The sequence below is a fragment of the Notolepis coatsorum genome, assembly GCF_963971535.1.
Source record: "Notolepis coatsorum genome assembly, chromosome: 1".
NCBI lineage: Eukaryota > Metazoa > Chordata > Actinopteri > Aulopiformes > Paralepididae > Notolepis > Notolepis coatsorum.
In genome coordinates, this window is record NC_140165.1 from 33182497 (window position 1) to 33205672 (window position 23176).

A 23176-nucleotide genomic window follows, 5' to 3' on the forward strand; every position below is an offset into this window, starting at 1 on the left:
GGGACCCTGATGTAAACAAGACGAAAGTCTTTCTCTGGTCTGCATCCCCTTAACAATTGTATGTATTGAGCTGTACTGTACTGTACCCATTCTGCAATCTGTTAATAAAGTTTTCAATCAATCAATCAATCAATCAATCACAGACAGTAATGGCAGTCATCGACATATAATATGTTGTTATTTCCTCAGAAATGTTCCCTTCCTTTTTTCTGAATAGTTCTCCCTCGCAAAAACACGCAATATTTGTATGTAATTTGCAATCAATTTCCATCAGTATTACCCACCATTGCTGATTACAATCTGATAACCTATTGACTACATCTATAGCATTGATTGATTGAAAACTTTATTAACAGATTGCAGATGGGTCCTACAGTACAGTACAGTTAAGGGGATGCAGACCAGAGAAAGACTTTCGTCTTGTTTACACCAGGGTCCCCTTTTTTCAATTCATCATAACATATATGACATACACATACAGTACTGCTACATCTATACATTATGACATACCAGATTTGCAAATACAGTACTGTGAATTTCAAATAATACAGATTGATATCGGTTTAACAAGGTGTGTAAAGTTTAAACCCTATTTCACAAATAATAAATTGGTAAACTGAATTTTTAAGGCGGGTTTACCCTCCTTCTCTACAGACTAATGTATTTATAGTCACTTTGTTATTCTGCCTTCTAGTGGAAAAAATACTGAATGGAACTGAAGTTGCGACACTGAAAACGGTGCATCCGATTGGTCCTGTGTCACCGCGTCATCTTTGTGCGCATAGGTCCTCACATGTGAAGAAAACATGGGGACGATGTATTTTGAGTTTTGATCATGTTTATTGCTTTTTTTTTAATCGAAACATCTGAAATATAATTAGATCTTCTGGGGTAATTCGTGATTGTTAGCTTCTTTAGACACCAGCTTTTTTTTGTTGGCTGAAACGTCCAACAAAGGGTTGTCTTGTGTGCAGCTGAACTAACGTGTTGTTAGCTGTCGGCTAAACTGCATCGTTTACACCGTTTCTGCTTCTGTTACTTCAGGTTTGTTTTCTCCGGGACTCGAAGTAGACTTGCAGGTTAACACAATGGACCACTCAGACGAAAATACACTCGTCCTCTTCGGAGACGAAGAAATAATTGAAGTCATCGACCTAGACGATATGGAGCAGAGCCCCGGTGAGTGTTTATCATCCTAACTTTGCTTACAGACTGATCGAGTCATCCTGACTGTAAATGTTTACAAGAGCTATATCATCAAACAGCCCAGGGCCTAAATGTTGTTTATTACCTCCTGGTTGCTGACATTTACTTGTTCAATCTGTGAATTCGGTGACACTGCAGAACCCTTTAATAAAGGAAAACTCCAACATTTTGGGGAATTAGCTTATTTGCCATCTACCCTGGCCTGGAGTTAGACAAGAAGATGCATACCTTTTTCTTCTCTGTGCATGCAGTAGGAGTGGGAAGACGTTGGGAACTAGGCTAATGGAGGAACCTACTTCCAGTGACTGACGCTAAGCTAGGCTAACGGTGCGCGTCTTCCTACTCCTAATGCATGCACAGAGAAGAAAAAAGGTATTTCTTGTCTAACTCCAGGGTAGATGGCAAATAAGCGAATTTCCCAAAATGTTGGAGTTTTCCTTTAAGCATCCGCCCGTGGGAGAAAACATTCTAAGTGTGGCTGAACACTGGGGAGTTACTCCAGGAGTCTCCAACTTAACAGGAGAAACACTAACACTAGGAACACAGACTAACAGGGTCAACTGAACAGGGAACAGGAGAAACACTAACACTAGGAACACAGACTAACAGGGTCAACTGAACAGGGAACAGGAGAAACACTAACACTAGGAACACAGACTAACAGGGTCAACTGAACACTACAGGGAACAGGAGAAACACTAACTAGGAACAAACTGTATTTCATAACAAGTTTCCTTCCTCTCTCCATTCAACAGACGACTTGGCTGATGACCTGGACGACGTGGACTTTGACGACGCTGGGAATGAGGACAACGACAATGAAGGCTGGGAGACAGATGATGAAATGGAGCCTGAGCAGGACGACAGCGAGCTCACCTTCTCTAAGCATACCGGTACCGTCGTACACACATACTTTTATAATAGTTTTGGTTATTAGTAATTCAGCATGAAATATAGTACAAAAACCAAAAAAAGACAAACGGACTAACAAAGTCTTGGTTGACCTAATCGATCATGAGGGTGCAGCGCAATTGGACATGTCCGTTCTTTCACTTGTTTGACGAGTTCCCTGGTGTCCGTCCTCCTCCCAGGATCTGTGTTCTGTGTGAGCCTGGACCCCGCGACCAACAGCCTGGCTGTGACGGGAGGAGAGGATGACAAGGCCTATGTGTGGAGGGTGAGCGACGGAGAGGTGCTGTTCCAGTGCACAGGTGAAGAGGGTGGTGGCGCTATAGGTGGTTTCATTAGAACAGCCAAAACAAGCTTGGTGGCGCTATAGAACAAGCTTGGTGACGCTATAGATGGTTTCATTAGAACAGCCAAAACAAGCTTGGTGGCGCTATAGACTGTTTCAGTGGAGCAGCCAAAACAAGAGTGGTGGCGCACTGGCGCTATAGACTGTTTCAGTGGAAGTGCGTTGCTAGGCAACAGCTTGGACTACAGTTGATTTTCTGCTGCAGTGTTTGCTACAGCTGACAACGCACATCGGTGCCAAGTGTGAAAACTTTCAGTTCGGCTGACATCAAGTTGAATAGGATCAGCATCTCCTTGTTTATGACATTTAATATGTCAGAATCATCGATAATGTGTTGCATTGTTGTACTAGCTAACGATATATCGGTTGATGTATATTTTCTGAGATAGCTGGTATATTTAGACTTTTTTAATACAGGCTTCAATAGAACTAGCACCAAAGTCTGGCACCAAGCAGAGCATAGAACGCTGGTGACGTGATGACCCTTCCTTCTTTTATAGTCTCAGACAGCTGACAGGAAATCGAATGTACAGTAGAGCGCTCTAGAATGTTTGTTTTTGTTGTCAAGTTGGACCCGGGTTAAAGCGCTGATTAAATAATAAGGCGTACCGATACCTCTCTTAGTCGACAAAGTACTTTTTTGAGTACACGCTGATCATTTGACTGCTGCTTTATTCTAATTGAAAATTGTGGCGAGACATTCTTTCTACAGTTAAACCTTTTAGGTTTCAATGGAACCAAATATCAAATTCCATAATTTTCTTAAATCAAATCAAATCTTTTTGTAATTATTTGTAATTTAGTTTATACAGTAGATCATCCTTTCATATGCATTAAATAACACTACACGAGTACTCTGTTCTTGGTATCTGATATCTGTTGATACAGGGTATAAGTATTTTAGCCAGGTGACCTAATGACCTCTAGGAAGAAAACAACAACTTGTGCTTAACCCTTTCACTACCACACTACCAAAGGGTTAACCCTTTCACTGCGACACTCATCATCATTAGGTGGCTTCTTCGTTCCGAAGGTTGCCTATCACTCTCCAACCCATTCTGTCCCCACTTCTTCTCTCCAACTCCGTGACTCCGCCTCTCACTCCGCTCCAATCACAGACGTTGTCTACCCAGCCTCTTCTTGGTCTTCCACTTCCTCTCTTTCCATCCACCTTCCCCATCACCACCTTCTTGAACATCTCCCCGCTGGATCCTCTCAGAACATGCCCGCACAACTCCATCTTTCTCTTTTTCAACCTCTCCAGCAGCTGTCCTCCTTGCATATCCGCTCTTCTCAGTAGTCTATCATCCTCTTTGCCTCTTCATTCAGCGTCCATGCTTCTGCTCCGTATGAAAAGACTGACATAACATACGTTTCCAAAATCCTGGTCTTCGTTTTCCAACTTATGTTTCTTCTCAATAATTCTTTATGGTTCCAGAATGCGCCCTTTGCAATTCCGGTTCTTCTCTTAATGTCCATGTTAGCTCTTCCACCTTCACTGATCCAGCTTCCAAGGTACATGTACTCCTTCACTTGTTCAAGTTTTTCTCCATCCACCTGTATTTTACAAACAGTTCCTGGTGTTTTTTCAATGATCATTACTTTAGTTTTCTTTGTGTTTTGTCCTGTAGATCTTCTTGACAGTTACAGACTATAGCAGTGTCATCCGCGTATATTATATTGGTGATGTTCTCTTCACCAAGTTTTACTCCTTTCCCTCCTCTCAGAAGACCTTTTTTCATCAGTGACAAGATGCATCCTTGTCTTACACCCTTCTCCACCGGGAAGTCTCTTGATTTCTCCTTTCCTATTCTAACATTAGCCTTCTGCCTCCAGTATAAGTTGGCAATTATTATACAGAAGGTTAACCCTTTCACTACCACACGGCAAAGGGTTAACCCTTTCCCAACCACACTACAGAAGGTTAACCTTCTGTAGTGTGGTAGTGAAAGGGTTAAAACAAAAGCCTGCCTGCGTGTCTCCACAGGACACAAGGACTCGGTGACGTGTGTCGAGTTCAGCCACGACTCTTCCCTGGTGGCTTCTGGCGACATGAGCGGCATGATCAAGGTGTGGAGCGTGGAGACCAAGCAGGAGGTCTGGTCGTTCGAGGTGGGAGACCTAGAGGTAATGAACTCTTCAGACAACATAATACACACTAGGGGTGAGCGATATGGCCTGCATTTCTTCTTGTGATATAGCATTAGCATTTTGGAACGGTAACAATATATATTACAATGTATAGTTGTCTTGTAACGATAATCTAGACGGGGGGGGGGGGGGGGGGGGGTACAAGGGCTCTATAGGAACACCCATTTCTTGTCATGGGTCTCAACAGTGCAATTATTATACATTCATTTATTCATATTGTGCGATTGGTTGATTGATCTTTTTTATTTTTGTGTCTTACATACAGATGTATGCCCAGCCCATAATGGCTTACAACAAGACACATAAACAATAAGTATATAGTATACTATACTTAAAGGGGAACTCCACTTTTTTTTTAAATTCGCTTATTTAACATCTTCCCTGGAGTTAGACAAGAAGATGCATACCTTTTTTGTCTCTGTGCGTGCATTTTAGCTTTGGGAATAGACGCTCCGTTAGCATAGCTTAGCTTCATCACTGGAAGTGAGGCAGGACAGTAGCCTTACAGTGCCTTACAGTGTATTGCAAGGTCTGACATTGACCAAACTTGATATGCATGACCTTGGTGGGCTCTAGGTCAACTCCTGAAAAGGGGGTCAATGTCAGACCTTGCAATCAAAAGTTAGGGGCGCACTGAAATTATGGCAAGGGTTATTAGCCCCCTAACTTTTGATTGCAAAGTCTGACATTGACCCCCTTTTCAGGAGTTGACCTAGAGCCCACCAAGGTCATGCATATCAAGTTTGGTCAATGTCAGACCTTGCAATACACTGTAAGGCACTGTAAGGCTACTGTCCTGCCTCACTTCCAGTGATGAAGCTAAGCTATGCTAACGGAGCGTCTATTCCCAAAGCTAAAATGCACGCACAGAGACAAAAAAGGTATGCATCTTCTTGTCTAACTCCAGGGAAGATGTTAAATAAGCTAATTTCCAAAAAAAGTGGAGTTCCCCTTTAACAAAGAAGTATATAGACCAAGATGGCCACAAAAAAGAAAACAAAATAAAACATAACAAGCTGTAAACAATGTACTTCAAAGAAACAAGAGGAATTCATATACAATTATATAGGATATAATGTGTTTTGTAACTCATTCTGGCAGACGGTCAACACCGCCCTCTACTGCCTTGCGGAGCTATTGCACTTCATTGGAAACGGTCTGGTGTGTTTTCTGAGCCGATCTGAGCCGTGGGGGCGAGTTTAAATACTCAGGCGAGGCAGGCCTTTACAACGATGGCATGGAACACTAACCCCGCCCGTTCATGTGTAACGCTCGGTAATGTCGGGGACAGGATCTCTTTGGATAACTGGAATGGCGATCAGATAATTGGATTCTTTTTTTTGCATTACATCAGAGACAAGGTAAGAACACTATATATAAAACCTTGCGTTGATCTGATATTTCTTTCTCCTGCGATCAAAGCTATCTGTGTGGACCGTGTTGTGCTTTCTACCATTGGCTGCGGTGGGGGGGGGGGGGGGGGGGGGGGGGGCGCTACGAGGGCCATTTCATGTATGCACGAGGAGATATAATAATGATAATCTAGCGTTGATTTCAGGAAGATTCGATAATCAGGCGAAAAATGACAACGTGATAAGTGTATTCCACTAAAACGCTATTATCGCGTCTTTTCCTGGGATTACTAAGAATCACCAAAACTATACTTGTATTCAAAACGGTATAAAACGGAAATGTACGGATGAAAAAAACAATCTGTTTTGTGCATGTTGACTGGAAGCAACTCACTGACAATCGACGGGTGTATTAGACCCATAGCTATAATATAAGTTATAAGATATATTTTAAGCACTCGCAAATTTGGCATTCTAGAACTATATCCATTGAATCAAGACCTGGCGCTGAAGGGGGATCAGCACCCCCTGCTGCTGGCGGTCAATGTCTTAAGTGCCATCCTTTCTCCAAAAATCTCCTCCACAAAAAAACAACTCAACATACAACTCTCAGACTGCCAAAACAAATCCGGATTTACAAATTGAACTTTCTCAAATAAAACCCTCCTCAAGTCGGTGTACAAGGGGCAGTGAAAAACAACACTTATCGTCTTTAGTTTGAAAACATATAAACTATAAAACTGTTATTTTTCTCTTTGATTGCCGTGACGACTCTGAGGTCAAAGTTCAGATTGTATGTCAGCAACGTTATCACTGTCCACTCTCCTTCCAGCATGGAACTCACTGTTGTATGTAAACGCGTGTGTTCACGTCGGGGGTCATCTGCTCTCCTCCTCACCCCTTCCCCCCCCCCCCAGTGGCTGCAATGGCATCCCTGTGCCCCCGTGCTGATGGCGGGAGCGGCCGACGGGAACGTGTGGATGTGGAAGATTCCCGGGGGAGACTGTAAGACCTTCCAGGGCCCCGCCTGCCAGGCTACCACCGGCAGAATCCTCCCAGACGGTGAGAGAGGGAGAGACGAGGACGGAATCGGGGCTCTTGAAGATCCTCGTTTTTAATATTGAGGAATCTTATAAATAAGATAAGATCAGATATTCCTTTATTGATTCCCTTGGGGAAATTCAGGCATCAAGTAGCACAGGGGAGGGGAGGTATGGGCAGGGTAATAGAAAGACAATAAATACAGGCAATACAAAAAAAAGTTTGAATATAAAATATGAGAAAATGAGAAATATGAGAAAAACCGATAGGTCATAATATACGTTGCAATAAATATAGGCAATACAATTTAATCAGAATATATATACTATGAATTAACTCTTTCTCTGCCACGCTGGGAACGGGATATGGCTATGTGCTGCCACGCATTAAACCAATGGAGTCGGTCACCTTGTTTGCAGGGCTATACTATATATTCTATATTATAGCTATGGATGCAATACTATGGCCCATTTGACATCGAGTATCTATCGTTCAAGATGTGAAAAATAAAAAATGTTTCCATCCATATACATTCCCGTTTTATACTGTGGTGAATATAAGTATGGTTTTAGAGCGGTTTAGGGTCATTCCTGGGAGGCTAGTAATAGCCTGCAGCGTATATTATACTTAATCCATTGGCATTTCGTCCCTATACACGCTACAATAAAAATTTCAAATGCATATGATCGGTATTATGTTCCATCATGAATGCATGAAAGGGGGGGGGGGGTCGTTTCTGATTAATTGATTGTCAATAACGGCATTCGTTAGTACAACAACATACGCTGATCATGGCGAAGACACAATCAGGCTGAAATTGATGTTAAATTGCTCTTACTTGTGGCAGGTGGGATTCCAAAAAGTATATTCCAATTATTTGATTGCCATCTGGTAGATCGTATGTCCATTTGGCCCACGACATAACCCACCACAGCATAATGAATCGGGGGTCCCGAAATGATTCAATGCGATCGGGTGAAGCCATCGACGCACAGCCCCATACACAGTCACAAAGGAAGTGCAACACCGGCCGCATCCCACCAGGCGGTGGTATTGGACTTTTGCGACCTCAGACTCATTCCTTATAGTAACACCAGGCTCCCTGAATGGATAATGCATGGAAATAGAGAATAAAAGAAATAACGATCAAATAACGAGTATACATATATAGTTTTAGATAAAACTATAAATATACATTACCAACTAGACTCTGCCTGGAGGAGGGATATACCAGACCTGGAAAGTGACTTTGATTGGCAAGGAGCCTGGGCAAATGTCCGACTTACATCAAGGAACCCGGACCATCAACAAATCAATCTTAACTATATTCACAGGACATACTTGACTCCTATAAGACTGAGCAGAATGGGTCTTAAACAAATGGGGACGAAGGGACATTTATGCACATGTATTGGGACTGCCCACCAGTTAAGACATTCTGGAAAGATGTGACCCAACAATTATCAAAACTTGTATCTTGGAATATACCTGTACACCCCTCGGTATTACCATTGAATGATGTTTTTGAGTTTGCATTAAATCCACAGCTAAAGAGATTGGTTTTATCGGGTATCACAGTAGCTAAAAAGCTGATCGCATCACGCTGGTTTCAACCGGAAAAAATGTGCCGGAAAGTTCGGTTTCTTACATATCTCGATGTGATTTATCAAGAAATATCTACAGCAAGAATTCTGGGTCTCAATGAATCCAAAATGTCAATGTGGTTAGAAGTGGTGGAGAGAATAAAAGCTAGCTTATAATGGTAGTGTCTGGTTAGGTGCGAGGGATAGTGGAGGTACTATCCAAGGTGGGGTCCGGGAGGGGGGGGTTCGAGCTGGAGCATATGTGTGTAGGTTTTTAGACAGGTATTAGGGGTATATCCTATATAAGACAATTAACTAAAATGTGATTTCATTGGATGTGCACTGACAACTAATGCTTGTATATCTTATCGTGTGTTGTCATGTTTGTTTATGTGTTTGTTTAAAAAATAATACAAAAAAAAATACAAAAAAAAAATATACATTGAAGAGATACATTTTTATATAAATAAATAATTTATGTATTTTATATATATAATATATTAATACATTATTTCATTAATGTATATTTAGATATAGTATTTAAAATCTGAGGAAATGTGCAGGAGAAAACCATGTATAAAAAAAAATAAAAATACATAAAAAAAAAACGATTACATTGTGTGGTGTTTGTCCCCAGGTAAAAGGGCCGTGGTGGGCTACGAGGACGGGATAGTACGAGTGTGGGATCTGAAGCATGGCAATGCCATCCACGTCATTAAAGGTCAGATATATACACATCCCCCTTCTCATATTCAGTTATGTATGGAGTCCTTTCAGTCTTATCCACAAAGCATTTTTGAGATGTCATGAGAAAAGTTCTATCCTGCGACAGGTCAAGACGGACACCAGGGGGCGCTGACGTGCCTGGCGTGCAATAAGGACGGCTCTCTGGTGCTGACGGGCTCGGTGGACGGCTCTGCCAAGCTCATCAACACTGGCACGGGCAAGGTGGGCACCAGGGGGGGGGGGGGGCGGGTGATGGAAGAGGAAACACCAGGGGAGAGGATGATGATGAGAGGAGCTTTTGATCACGTATTGCATTACGATCACATGAAAATGTATTGTCATCATGCAGCACAAGTACAGCACAACGAGACGAAGTCTGGCATCCAACCAGAGTGCAAATGTAACAGTAAAGTGCAATAGTGATATACAATGTACAGGTGATTAAAACTGGATATAAAATACACAAATTAGCACCACTGAGTGTAGTGCAAATCAGATGTATGTACAGAGCTGCAACACGGGTATAAAGACACTATGGTAGTAGTCACACTAGCCAGCAGCGCAGTTAGCAAGAGCAGGCAAGGGACATCTATCAATATGCATAAAGGATTATATGCCGGACCGGTATGTACAGACTGATGTGGATAGACACATACATGGTAAGAATACATTTATATATATATACGGTATATACTGTACAGCACCATTGAGAATGTGTTTGTGGTTGGAGCAGGTTTTGAGTCCACATCTTTGACCTACTTTGTGTTTTGTAATTTATAGCATACACAGCATCTCAACATCGCCTTAGTACCCTTTTATGTGTGAGGATGTTAACTTTGTGTGTGTGTGTGTGCGTGTGTGTGTGTGTATTGTAAAGGTGGTGGGAACATTCAGAATGGCGGGAGCCAAAGCCAAAGGCTCTAGTGATGACTCCGAGTTAGAAACTAACTCTGTAGAGTCAGTGGGATTCTGCAACGTGTGAGTATAGATACTGTCTAATGCACATTAAGACTTGACCTATACTAGAGATTCATCAATATATATATATATATATATATACCGGTATACATATGGGATGTATATATATGTGTATATGATATGTATATCAGGGCTTTCCAAAGGATTTTGGAAAAGTGCCCACCGCCCGGGAGGCAAAAAGTTTTGCTGTCATTTCCTGTAACTTAAAAACATAATTTCAATAAAATAAAACACAAAGGTACATTCAAAAGAAGTTATTTATGTAAGTACAGTGTATAAGGTTGCACAATAGTTTAACATTGAGCATGAAAACACACGCGCACACACACACACACACACACACACACACACACACACACACACACACACACAGAGGAACCGAGCAATCGCATATTATAGACAATGATGTGTCGGTTTCTAAGCTGGCCCAGAGCTTTCACAAAAAATATATATATATATATATTTATTTTAAAATGAATGAATACATTTTTAAAAACACATGGTGGCGCTGGCACATTGTCATAGTGGCACTTCACCCCTATACTATTGTTTAAGATAAGATAAAATATTCCTTTATTGATCCCCTTCAGGGATTTCAGCAAACCCTGTATTATGATACACTGGGTATCTGAGTCCAGAACCTCCCCAATACTAAAATACGATACAGAGAGCTGTGTGTAACAAGTCAGAAATCAAAGCAAAAAAACAAACTACCTTTTCTGCATTCTTTGCGCATAGAAGATCTCTAATGGAGATGAAATTAATGATATCATTTCTGTCCCATGTGAACCCAAGTCTAGTCTACACCATTCAGTACAAGTAATGCATTTTATGTTCTCAGTTCTGGCTGGTACTTAAGGGAACTCTCTTGATTTATTATGCGCATAATCTCTCCGGCATCCCCAAATCTCTCTTTTACAAATTAATTAGGTAATGTTATGAGAGTTATTGAGTTAGAGCGGTGGGAACTGTCCAGGGGTGCCGCCACAATCGGCTCATTTCACATTCTAATTCGACATGATGCATTGTACCACACAGCTTCTAAAAACCTGATTTAAATACATGTCAAAATGAGTTGATGAGCTGATTAAACACATATTGTTCATATTTCTAAATGGTATATCACATTTAATACTGGCTATAGTTGCCACTGAATGCAAAGAGTTTCTCGAACTTTTGCCAATTATTTCCTGCTCGAGTCTCATTTGTTCTCTTAATATTTCCCCTCTACAGTATGAATGATGACTGCGATTAGCTCCATGATCCACTCAGCTCTCTATACACAGCATCAGCTGCTAGTTTGACCGACCAAGAACAAATCACAGAATTATCCAGGGTATCTGCGGGGTATTAAAAAGTCTTAAAAAGTCTTAAATTCATAATTCTCAATTTAAGGCCTTAAAAGGTATTAAAGTCTTAAATTTAATTTGCACAGGTATTAATTTTTTTGTGGGGGGGGGGGTATCCTGGCTGTCGGGAGATTAAACGATATAAAATACATGAAATGTTTTTGTATTCAAGTCGTTGTTTTTTTGCGGGGCTACCGGGAGCTTGGCGTGTCTGGCGAGAGCTTGTATGGAACGTGCAAGAATTTAAAGCAAGTGCAGCCGCCAGTTCAGTGTCTCTGTGTTTTTCTGTATGGTCGTGACATTGGTATTAGATTTTGTAAGTATGTATGTAAATAAGTGATATTAAAAAGGTCTTAAAAAAATCTTAGATTTAACTTGCAGATACCCCTATTATCTCACACCTGTCTCCACACTGCATCTTAGTGCCAGCAGCACACAGTGAACTGAGTTTGGACAGCTTTTGTCTTCTGGAGACGATACACCAAGCTGACTTGTTTAATGAGTGTTTAATGAGAGATAGTGGTGGATTCAGTGTTTACTGAGAGATAGCAGTACAGTGTTTAATGAGAGATGGTGGTGGATTCACAGTGTTTAATGAGAGATAGCAGTGGATTCACAGTGTTTAATGAGAGATGGTGGTGGATTCACAGTGTTTAATGAGAGATAGCAGTGGATTCACAGTGTTTAATGAGAGATAGTGGATTCACAGTGTTTAATGAGATAGTAGTGGATTCACAGTGTTTAATGAGAGATAGCAGTGGATTCACAGTGTTTAATGAGAGATAGTAGTGGATTCACAGTGTTTAATGAGAGATAGTGGATTCACAGTGTTTAATGAGATAGTAATAATAATAATAACTTTATTTGTATAGCACTTTTCATACAGAGGTTGCAGTTCAAAGTGCTTCACAACAGTAAAAATACAGGCATGGGTGAGCATAGCAGGGTATGGTAAATCACAGTGTTTCACATTAGGATCTAGCATCCTAATAGGCTCTCTATTCAGTAATACAAATAATAAAGTAGTTTAAAATGATTACGTTTAAAAATAGTCTAAAAATTATAAAATAGAACGTACAACAACAGTAAAAAATGTAAATAGCAAGGTTACAGTAAAAAGTGTGAAAAATAGTTTAAAATGATTCAGTTTAAAAATAGTCATATAACCGACACATGAATTTGATAGGCAGTGTAAAATAAGATAAAATTAGCATAGAAAAGTAGGCAGGGTAAGAATAGTGCAGGTAAGTCATTGAAATGCCTGAGCAAAGAGATAGGTTTTAAGCTGCCTTTTGAAGATGTCTAGCGAGTTGGTTTCCCTGATGTTTTGGGGTAGTTTGTTCCACAGTTTTGGGGCATAGTTGATAAAGGCTGCATTACCGATCCTCTTTTGACTGTTTCTGGGAGCCTCTAGTAGTCCAGCAGCTGATGATCGCAGTGTTCTTGCTGGCGTGTAATTTATTAGAGTGTTGGTGATGTAGCTAGGTCCCTGTCCATTTAGAGCTTTGTATGTAAGGAGAAGGACCTTAAAGTCAATTCTAAATGTTACAGGAAGCCAGTGTAAAGCAGCTAAGACTGGACTAATGTGCTCTCTCCTTTTGGTTCTAGTTAGCAGTCGGGCTGTGGAGTTTTGGATTAGCTGAAGCCTCTCTGTGGTTTTCTTAGGGAGACCTGTGAAAAGTGCATTACAGTAGTCTAACCGGCTAGATATGAATGCATGAATTAGCTTCTCAGCATCGTTCTGATTAATAAATGGTCGTACTTTTGCTATATTTCTGAGATGGAAGAACGATGTTTTCGTTACTTTGCTAATATGAGAATTGAAGTTCAGTTCTGAATCTATGATAACCCCGAGACTAGTGACCTCAGATTTGATCCAAGGGGTTAGTCCTCCTAGGTTCTTTATTAACGTTTCTTTTTTAGTTTTGAGGCTGATGATCAGAATTTCAGTTTTGTTCTCATTTAGTTTCAGGAAGTTCTTACTCATCCATTTATCTATTGCCAGTAAGCAGTCTGTAATGGAGCTAATCGCTGTATCATTTGGTTCAGCAGATATGTACAGTTGTGTATCATCCGCATAGCTATGGAAATCTACATTATGTTCTCTGATGATATCACCCAGCGGTAACATGTAAAGGGAGAAGAGTAAAGGACCTAAGCAACTCCCTTGTGCAACTCCATAGTTGTTGTCGTATATATCAGACATGGTAGTGGATTCACAGTGTTTAATGAGATAGTAGTGGATTCACAGTGTTTAATGAGATAGCAGTGGATTCACAGTGTTTAATGAGAGATAGCAGTGGATTCACAGTGTTTAATGAGATGGCAGTGGATTCACAGTGTTTTATGAGAGATAGTGGATTCAGTGTTTAATGAGATGATAGTGGATTCACAGTGTTTAATGAAAGATGGTAGTGGATCCACAGTGTTTAATGAGAGATAGTGGATCCACAGTGTTTAATGAGAGATAGTGGATTCACAGTGTTTAATGAGATGGCAGTGGATTCACAGTGTTTAATGAGAGATAGCAGTGGACTGGATTCACAGTGTTTAATGAGAGATAGTGGATTCACAGTGTTTAATGAGATGGCAGTGGATTCACAGTGTTTAATGAGAGATGGCAGTGGATTCACAGTGTTTAATGAGATAGTAGTGGATTCACAGTGTTTAATGAGAGATAGCAGTGGATTCACAGTGTTTAATGAGAGATAGTGGATTCACAGTGTTTAATGAGAGATGGCAGTGGATGCACAGTGTTTAATGAGATAGTAGTGGATTCACAGTGTTTAATGAGATAGTAGTGGATCCACAGTGTTTAATGAGATAGTAGTGGATTACAGTGTTTAATGAGAGATAGCAGTGGAGTCAGTGGTTAATGAGAGATAGTAGTGGATTCACAGTGTTTAATGAGAGATAGTAGTGGATTCACAGTGTTTAATGAGATAGCAGTGGATGCACAGTGTTTAATGAGATAGTAGTCAGTGTTTAATGAGAGATTGCAGTGGAGTCACAGTGTTTAATGAGAGATAGTGGATTCACAGTGTTTAGTAAGAGATAGCAGTGGAGTCGTGGGACAGAATCACCTTGTGACCTTGCGATACCAACTTAAGCAGTCAGAAATAATGCAGACAGACAATAACATTGGTAATAAATGTTCATTTAAGTTCAGCAATTTTGAGAAACGTCAGCATTATATATCGGCCATCGACTGCCTTCCTCTCTCAATATTGACATCGGCCGTTGAAAAACCCAGTCGACTACTAATAACAATCTGTATAGTCAAAGTCGTGCCTATTAGAGCACCTAGCTGTAGAAGAAACGTGTTTACCGGTAGTTGGGTCATCAAACTATGGATCATATTCATGAAGGTTATATAATATATAATTTATGTGTCTTCCTTGTTGTCTCCAGTTTGCCTCTGATAGCGACGGCATATCTGGATGGAACCCTGGCTATATTTGACCTCTCCACCCAGGTCCTCAGACACAAGTGCCTTCACGAGGTAACCTGTCTGTCTGTCTCTCTCACTCTGTCTCTCTCTCTCTTTCACTCTTTCTTTCTCTCTCTCTCTCCCAGTCTCTCTCTCTGTCTCTCTGTGTGTGTTTGATTTCAGAATGGTTTCTATATACATTTACTTAACGTGTTCTCACTTGGCATGAGCATATATGTGTCTACTAGGGCTGTCAACAAATATTCTATAGTCAAATTCATAATCAAATTGTGAAAGAAAATACATACATTAAATTGTGAAAATGTATATTCGATTGTGGGAAGAAAATAAAACAGCCCCGGCTGTCTTCATCTGCACTTCTCGCGTGGGACAGGAGACGCGCGACGGCACTTTCATTTAGTGGAGGTCATGCCAAGAACCTGCCAATAATTCAACAACAAATGTGTGGCATGTTGGCAGAGAGATCAGAACCCAACTGGGCCGCGGAGAGAGAGAGAGAGAGAGAGAGAGACTTCCACTCTGTTTGTAAATCATCCCTCAGGGTCAAACTTCTAGATATTGAATAATAAAGAGAGGGAGAATACATTATTCTATATATATGTAGGTATGTTGATCTTAAAGGTAATTCATTTTTGTTTAAATAAATATGATTTATACTAGTTGTGTCTCCTGTTGTATTGGTTTGCCCTCTTGTGGACATAATGCGCAATCATAGATATTCGAATAGTTCAAACCTGCGTTTAATTTTTTGTAAGGAATAGTTGAATGTCACTTAGCCCTAGTGCCTACAGTTGTAGTGTGTATGTTTTATGTCTTGTTATCTTGCCTCCTACCTTGTCTCTCATTTTAATCACAAGTTTGTGTGTGTGTGTGTGTGTGTGTTCGTTCCTCCCAGGCTGGCATTGTCCACCTGCGGTGGGAGGAGTCTTCTTCGGTGGTGTCGACGTGCAGCCTGGACGGGGCGGTGCGCCTGTGGGACGCGCGCTCTGGCAGCATGGTGTCAGAATACCGCGGCCACACGGCCGAGATCCTCGACTTCGCCCTCAACAGGTAGGCGTCACCGAGAACGGGAAACATGGCCGTTAACCACCGTCGTGTTAAAATTAGTAACAGTAGTGGGGAGTTGTGTTTAGCTTTATCGTGTGTGTGCGTGTGAAGAAATAAAACCTAAAAACCTAGTGTTCGTTCATTTTAGATACTGTAGATGAATCCATACTATAATCCATTCTGTAATTATGGAAAGGCTACATGGCCATTTATTAGTTAAAGGAACACGCAAACGTTATTGGAAATATGCTCATCTTCTTCTCCAGAGTCGGACCAGAAGATGGATACCAATTTCCTCTCTGTGCGTTCAGTAGAAAACTATCTGGCAGCCAGCTAGCCTAACTTAATAGAATGGAATGGAAGCGGATACGGACTAGGCTAGCTTTCTACTGAATGCACAGAGAGGACATTGGTATCTATCTTCTTGTCTGATTCTGGAGAAGACGGTAAGCACATTTCCCATAATGATAGCGTGTTCCTTTAAGGATAGTACTACGCTGCTAGTACTACGTACTATGTAAGCTGGTTTACTAGACATTGCTTTAGTCTTTTCCTTACTGGGACATGTATTTCCACACAGTAATCCCGTTTGAACGTGACGGATGACAGGAGGAGAAGTATTTTAAACTACTCAGCTCTACGGTGATGAAGGCCAGATGGCCCAAAAAAAATGCTCATATGAGACACGGACCACGACGATGAATAATGAAACCACCTAAAAAATAATGACCCAAGAGTGTGTGACCTTCTCGCCAGAAGAATAACTATTTTCTCTCTCTCTGTCTGCTCTCTGTCTCTCTTTCTATTTCTCTCTCTCTCTGTGTCTCTCTCTCTCTCTCTCTCTCTCTCTCTCTTTGTGTCTCTCTGTCTCTCCCTCTTTGTCTGTCTGTCTCTGTGTCTCTTTCCCTCTTTGTCTGTGTGTCTCTTTCTCTCTCTCTGTCTGTGTCTCTCTCTCTCCTCCTGCAGGGAGGCGTCTCTGGCAGTCACAGCTTCCGGGGACCGTCAGGCCAAAGTGTTCTGCTTACAAAGACCGGATCGATAAGTGGGGAGGAAGGAGGGAAGGGAGCAGAAGAGGAGGAGAGATTAAGATAAAGGAGAGAGAGATGGAGGACTGATGCACTCACTCTACCTTTCCCAATTAACAACAGCTATGATCTAATGATCAGACATTTTCCCCCCTGTTCTCTCTTCACTCTGTAGAGAACAGGTTCCATCTTCTTCTGTTTTTAAAGAGTCTTGTTCTGTGGTCTCATCGTCTCTTTATCTGACCCGCTGCTTTTAGGATCCTAGCTGGCTACAATGAAAACATGATCATCTAAGACTTTGGCTGCACTTGATTTTAGCTCGGAAAGGTGCTTTTTGTCCTCCAGAGGGCTGTTCTGGTAGCGCTTCCATGCAGGGCTACACTCATACTGGGATGTCAGGGTTAACAGGCCTGCTATAGGAGCTATAGGAGCTAGTGTCCACCCGGAGTTAGCCATGACCTACTGGCTTAATAACAGGCAACCTAAAGAGTGATAGCCCTATAACATTGACAAATAACGTTAGTATTGAATACCCAGGAAGTTTATTCACACAATAAATATACCCTTTATGGCCAGAGTGAATCATACAGTAACCCAAACCCTCATGAAAGCTGCACATGTTTTGCTTGCTAGCTCATACTGTGTAATGTACCGCTCATATGGTCTCAGGACAGAACACTTGAGAGAGAGAGGGAGAGAGTGCTCACAGATGCCACCTGGTGGTGGTTGGTAAAATTGCACAAGTGATGCCCCTGACGGGCACCCGCCCTCGTGTGACTGAGTGAGTGAATGAAAGTTCTTACACCTGGTTAAAATGGAGTACCTGTGTTGGAGAATGTCTCCGATGCTAAAATCCAAAAGGAAGATTGACGTGTAAAATGAATGCAAAGCCAAGTGAAAGCCATCTGGACTTTGGACATATAATGTTATGTCTCTCTAATGGAGGAAATTGAGGGGGAAATCCACCCTAAGACAGAATTGACATGTTATTTTTATAATATTGTAAAGCTCTGGTTCATTTGGTGAATATGAATGAATCATTCCTTGAACACCAGGGAGATGAGAATAGTGATGATGTCATCAAGAGATGAATCCCGGAGCTGCTCTATAGACGGTGAATAGTGGACCAACTCCAAAAAAGTGTCACTTGATGACATCACAAATTTAAATCTTGATGCTCCAATTTCCAACTTAGAGAGACAGTTATATCATAGGTATTGATGTAACTGTCCAAGATCATTGTAATAGCACAATGTGAATTCTGTTTTCGGGTGGATTTTTTTGCATTCTGTATTTGGGTCCGAGCGCCCTTCTACCCAGGCCAGGGTTTCAGCAGCGATCCTTCCATCGTTTGATCTTTACAGTATGTAGCGAATAAACAGTGAAATTAGTTGAGTGAATAATTATAATATCCTGTGTGGTTGCCTTGGGAGATCCTTTTTGATCTTTTTATCATGGGGCAGTGTTTTTTTTTTTTTTGATCCACTTTTTCTCCCATTTTTCTATTTTTCTCCCATCCCAATTTCGTATCATCCAATTCAACCCTCCCCTGTCACGAACGCTGTTTCTTGCCTCCCACAAGCCGGCTGCAATGTGGACTAAGTCATACATAGCACAAGTCCCCTCCGGTACTTGAGGTAACAGCAGTCGCATCTTTTCACCTGCGCAGCTCTATCTCTCAGTGTCGAGGAGTAACGCGTGGGAGGCTCACGCTGCCCCCGACACTTCCTGATTCTACTGCGCAGGCGCACCAACCGACTTGTAGGAGTCGCTTGTTCACAACGTTCGATCCCCACCCTTCAGTTTTCCCTCCCCGTAATACGGCCAATGTGTATTACTGCGGACGACCAGCTAAACTGAAAACAATGTGGAGAGCTGGATTCGAACACGCGAATCCTAGCGTCTCCACACTGGTGGCGAGTGCCTTGCCCACTACACCACCTAGCCGCCCATTCATGGGGCAGTGTTTTATAGATATGTCCTATCACGCTAAATTGGTTTTATCATCGTGATGGAGGGGGAAACATTTATTTGTTCTCGCACAGAGTCAAAGACGAGACTCCATTGCTCTGTTGTACCTCCTAGTTTATTCTCAAGGTTGCAGGGTCTTCCGGCTTTCCCCCCGAAAAGAATGCTTTGAAGTTCTGTAAAAAAAAAATCCTTCCAAACATTGATATAAACTAACAATGTAAATAATACGGTATATTGGTCGATGACCTTTCACTTTGGGAGAAACCATTAAAAGAAATGTTTTATTAACCCAATGCCGGTTCCACCACTGCACTGTTTCTTTAAAACACAGACACTAGTGTTATTGGTGCCCAGGAAGTGAGGTTGTGCTTAAACACTGCTCATTGTTTACACACCAAGATGATTTGAATGATCTGAGATGAGATAAAAAGATACCTCATCAATTATCTCACCCTTCGGGACGAGACCAGTCTGGAGGCATGGGAACGACCAGCCGAGGCAGGACGGTGTATTTCGGAAGTCGTGGGAGACAGAAGCGCTTGTTTAGCTTTGTTCAGGCTTTATTTGTGATTAATTTCTACTATAGTTTAATCTTATCGTTCGGTACATGAGTCATTCATGTGAGGAAAGCTCGCTACTGAGTTGCGACCGGATGAGGATGCAGTGGTATTAAAATAATAGTCTCCCCCCAAAATACTCGCAATTTCACATTTTCACAGACAATTGCATTCTTGGTGATCAATAGGCCGTAGATTGAAGACAGGAAGTTCTGTGATTATTTTATGTCTGATTATCAAATGTTCTACCCACAACAGAACCAATTGGCGAAATGCCCCTTTAAGAGATCAGATACCTGTCTTGTTTGTCTGTCCATGCCAGATCTAAGTGGCTCAGACTGGCTTAACATGTCTCACAAGGATCACTTTAATGAGACAAGAATGAAGACAAATCTATCTTTAACTTAAAGGGGCACAATGTTGATTTATTTTGCATCCCAAGGCTATAAACAGTTTTGCACACATTTAGTTTGACAGTTAATGAGTTTGAATATCTCCTCCTGTGATGTCATCGGAGGACGATTGTGTTCGATGAAATGATGTGTAGATGAAAAGAATAGATTCCAACAATAACTAATGAAATGAATGTGTGCAAAACAGTTTAGAGCCTTGGTATATGTGTGAGATTATGTGCAAAAAATAAATCACCATTGTTTTTCGTTTAAGGTTACCAGGAAGTTCTGCATCAGATATATTTTAATCCATTAAATCGTTGGGTGAAAAGACATTTTCTCATTTGATAGCAGAATTAGTCTTTATTTTAGTAGATCTTTTTACTCTAATAACTTTATGAATATACCCTGGATGATAAAAGCAGGTAAGGCCAATAATAATTTTTATAAAAAAAAACTTTCATTTAATATGTATTAAAAGAAATCTCCTGGGTTATCTAAGTTTGCATCCAAAATGTCCGTCCCTCACCTCACCCCACCTGTGTTCAGTGGAGATTTTACTAGAACCAATGCATTTCCTATCTCGCGTGTCTGTAACTAGCAATTACTAGCCTATGAAATGTGATAAGTACACGTTAATGTCCTCGTAGAGAGACTGACTGCTTTATTACCCCTGGCCTACAAGGTTTACAAGCCACGGGAGCCGCGTCTCACCGCTACACGTATGATGCTGCTTTTGATCAGAAGACATTACAATGTTTCAATGTCTGTCGGAGAGAAAGTGTTTACTCACACTTTTTTCTGCACTTCTGTTAAATTGAACATCAATTAATTCTGCATTTCCTATCTTGTACTACACTCAGTGGTATGGTATGTTAGGCTATATCTGTTGAAACTACCAAACCACATCCTTTTTTACTCATGATCTGTGAGAATGTTCTGCAACACATAGCCTGTGTATGTATATATATATATATATATGTATGTGTAAGGGTGAGAGCTTGTAAAATGAAAAGGTCACAGCGTTATTGCTCTTTATAGGTTTGCCGTGTAGTTGTTTTTGTGCCCTCCTGGTAATAAGTCAACATGAAATCCATCTCAGCAGTGACATCGCAACATATATCTTTTTTCCATTAACTTCTAGTCATTTATAGACATCTACACTTGGTAGACGGTCCTCCGCTGTGGTCGGTTACTAACGACATATGAAATGGAAGTGCTCGGTCACCCAGATTGTGATTAAAGGGATATTTCACTTCAGTAAAACTTGATATTAAATGGTTGGTTGCCCGGCAGTTTCATTCCTTTAAAACTTAAAGAGATATTTCACTTTAGTAGAACCTGTAAAAAAATCAGTAGTCTTACCTCTACCTAAAGTCATCTACAAGTAAGCTGAGTGAGAAGTAGTTCCTATAGGCTACTCATAATTTGAAAATGGCAATATTAGCTAAAGACTTTGACTCAGAAAAATATATAACACAGAATAATATTGCTTTAAAATTCAGAAGTATTATATTCTGACTTTGTCCTCAAGGACAAATTAATGGAAATGAATGAGGAGCCTGACACCTGGGAGGAATGATGTTGACAGCGGACAACAGGGACTGTGTGGTGGTCGCTATGGTTACTTGTAGATGACTTTAGATATAGAGGCAAGACTGCTGATTTTTAAGACCAGTTAATATCAAATACTTGTATATGTATGGAGAGCAACATTCTGCCAGTGGTCTAGTGCACAAGAGCTTCTTTCATGCATCTGGTTTTCTCATGTCAAGCAGCCATACTGTAATTGGTGAGAGTGTACTTATGGGTTATTTTTGTGTCCAAGGGTCGGAAACTTTCCGGTACATTTCTGGAAACTTTCCAGAAATTTTCCATGGGAAGTTAAGCTGGGGAATTTAGGAAATGTTTGCCAAATTCAATAAAAAATTTTTTTGCTTATGATAGTGAACTTATTTTGGGGGGAAATACACACAATTAAGTAAATTACACAAGTAATAGCATTACTAGGTCTTGTGGCATGTTTTAGTTAAAATTGTATGGAAATTCAGTTTAATTGCAACTGCACTGTGCATTCAATACACAGTTCACTCCTTCATCACATGTGCAGCATCCATAGACAATGAGACAGATCACTGTGGTCGTTTAACCAGAGACAGTCTATATAATGAGATGGGTCACTGTGGTAGTTTAACCAGAGACAGTCTATATAATGAGATGGGTCACTGTGGTAGTTTAACCAGAGACAGTCTATATAATGAGATGGGTCACTGTGGTAGTTTAACCAGAGACAGTCTATAATCTATATAATGAGATGGGTCACTGTGGTAGTTTAACCAGAGACAGTCTATATAATGAGATGGATCACTGTGGTCATTTAACCAGAGACAGTCTATAATATAAAGAGACAGATTACTGTGGTCGTTTTTTGAATAGGGAAATCAGTTTATACTAAAGATGACAAAACTACTTAAACTAAATAAACATTCAGAGAAAATAATTAAATGTGATATGATTTCATGTTTAGTAAAATTATAAATTACTGCATCTTGAGGTGAAATGTGAGTTTTAAAGATGGTTAAAACTTATAATGATCTCAGCCAAAAGGCTGGGAGTGGGTTGCCATGGTAACTAAGGACTCTGTGGCAGAAACTACTGGATGGCTGAAGTAAAGAGAAATGTAACCCGTGTTTCTTAAAGCTGCAGTAGACAACGTCTGAGTGCAAATTTACATAAACATTGTTAAAGTTAGAGGTTATATATGATTGCAAGTAACTGAGTAACTGTCTAACTATGTATAACTGTTTCCACTGGAGGGCGCTATAGGCGGAGCTGTTAATGCTGCCGCCAGGTAGAGGGTATATAAGGAGATGCCGACTCCCCCTCTGTCTCTTCCACCTTCGCTCTCATAAGAGAAGGATGTCTCATGTACTGCTGTGGACCAATGTGAAATAAACCACGCCGTTTAATGGCTAAAGATAGAAACCATGCCTCATGAACATATTATTGTCGCCCCATAGCAGACTCTGTCAACAGGTTATGGGCCCAGATCACGCAGGGGCGAAATAATAAAGGGTAGCAAGTTTAGCTAA

General features: G+C 40.8%; 1 protein-coding gene across 1 annotated transcript; it reads left to right on the top strand.

Moving 5' to 3' along the window:
• The first annotated feature begins 800 nt into the window (after nt 1-800).
• aamp (angio-associated, migratory cell protein) lies at nt 801-21912 on the top strand. The gene is made up of 11 exons (XM_084332426.1): nt 801-1179; nt 1962-2099; nt 2298-2417; nt 4449-4588; nt 6882-7026; nt 9226-9309; nt 9421-9536; nt 10192-10292; nt 15053-15143; nt 15988-16142; nt 17106-21912. Exons 1-11 carry the CDS (start codon nt 1089-1091, stop codon nt 17179-17181), a joined length of 1257 nt encoding a protein of 418 aa, XP_084188552.1. The 5' UTR covers nt 801-1088; the 3' UTR covers nt 17182-21912.
• The last annotated feature ends 1264 nt before the right edge of the window (nt 21913-23176 follow it).

Bases quoted from the DNA above. Each gene is read 5' to 3' on its own strand.
- aamp (XM_084332426.1), top strand. From the start codon at position 1,089: ATGGACCACTCAGACGAAAATACACTCGTCCTCTTCGGAGACGAAGAA. The intron at 1,180-1,961 runs GTGAGTGTTTAT...TCCATTCAACAG, and splicing joins CGATATGGAGCAGAGCCCCG to ACGACTTGGCTGATGACCTG. The intron at 9,537-10,191 runs GTGGGCACCAGG...TGTATTGTAAAG, and splicing joins TCAACACTGGCACGGGCAAG to GTGGTGGGAACATTCAGAAT.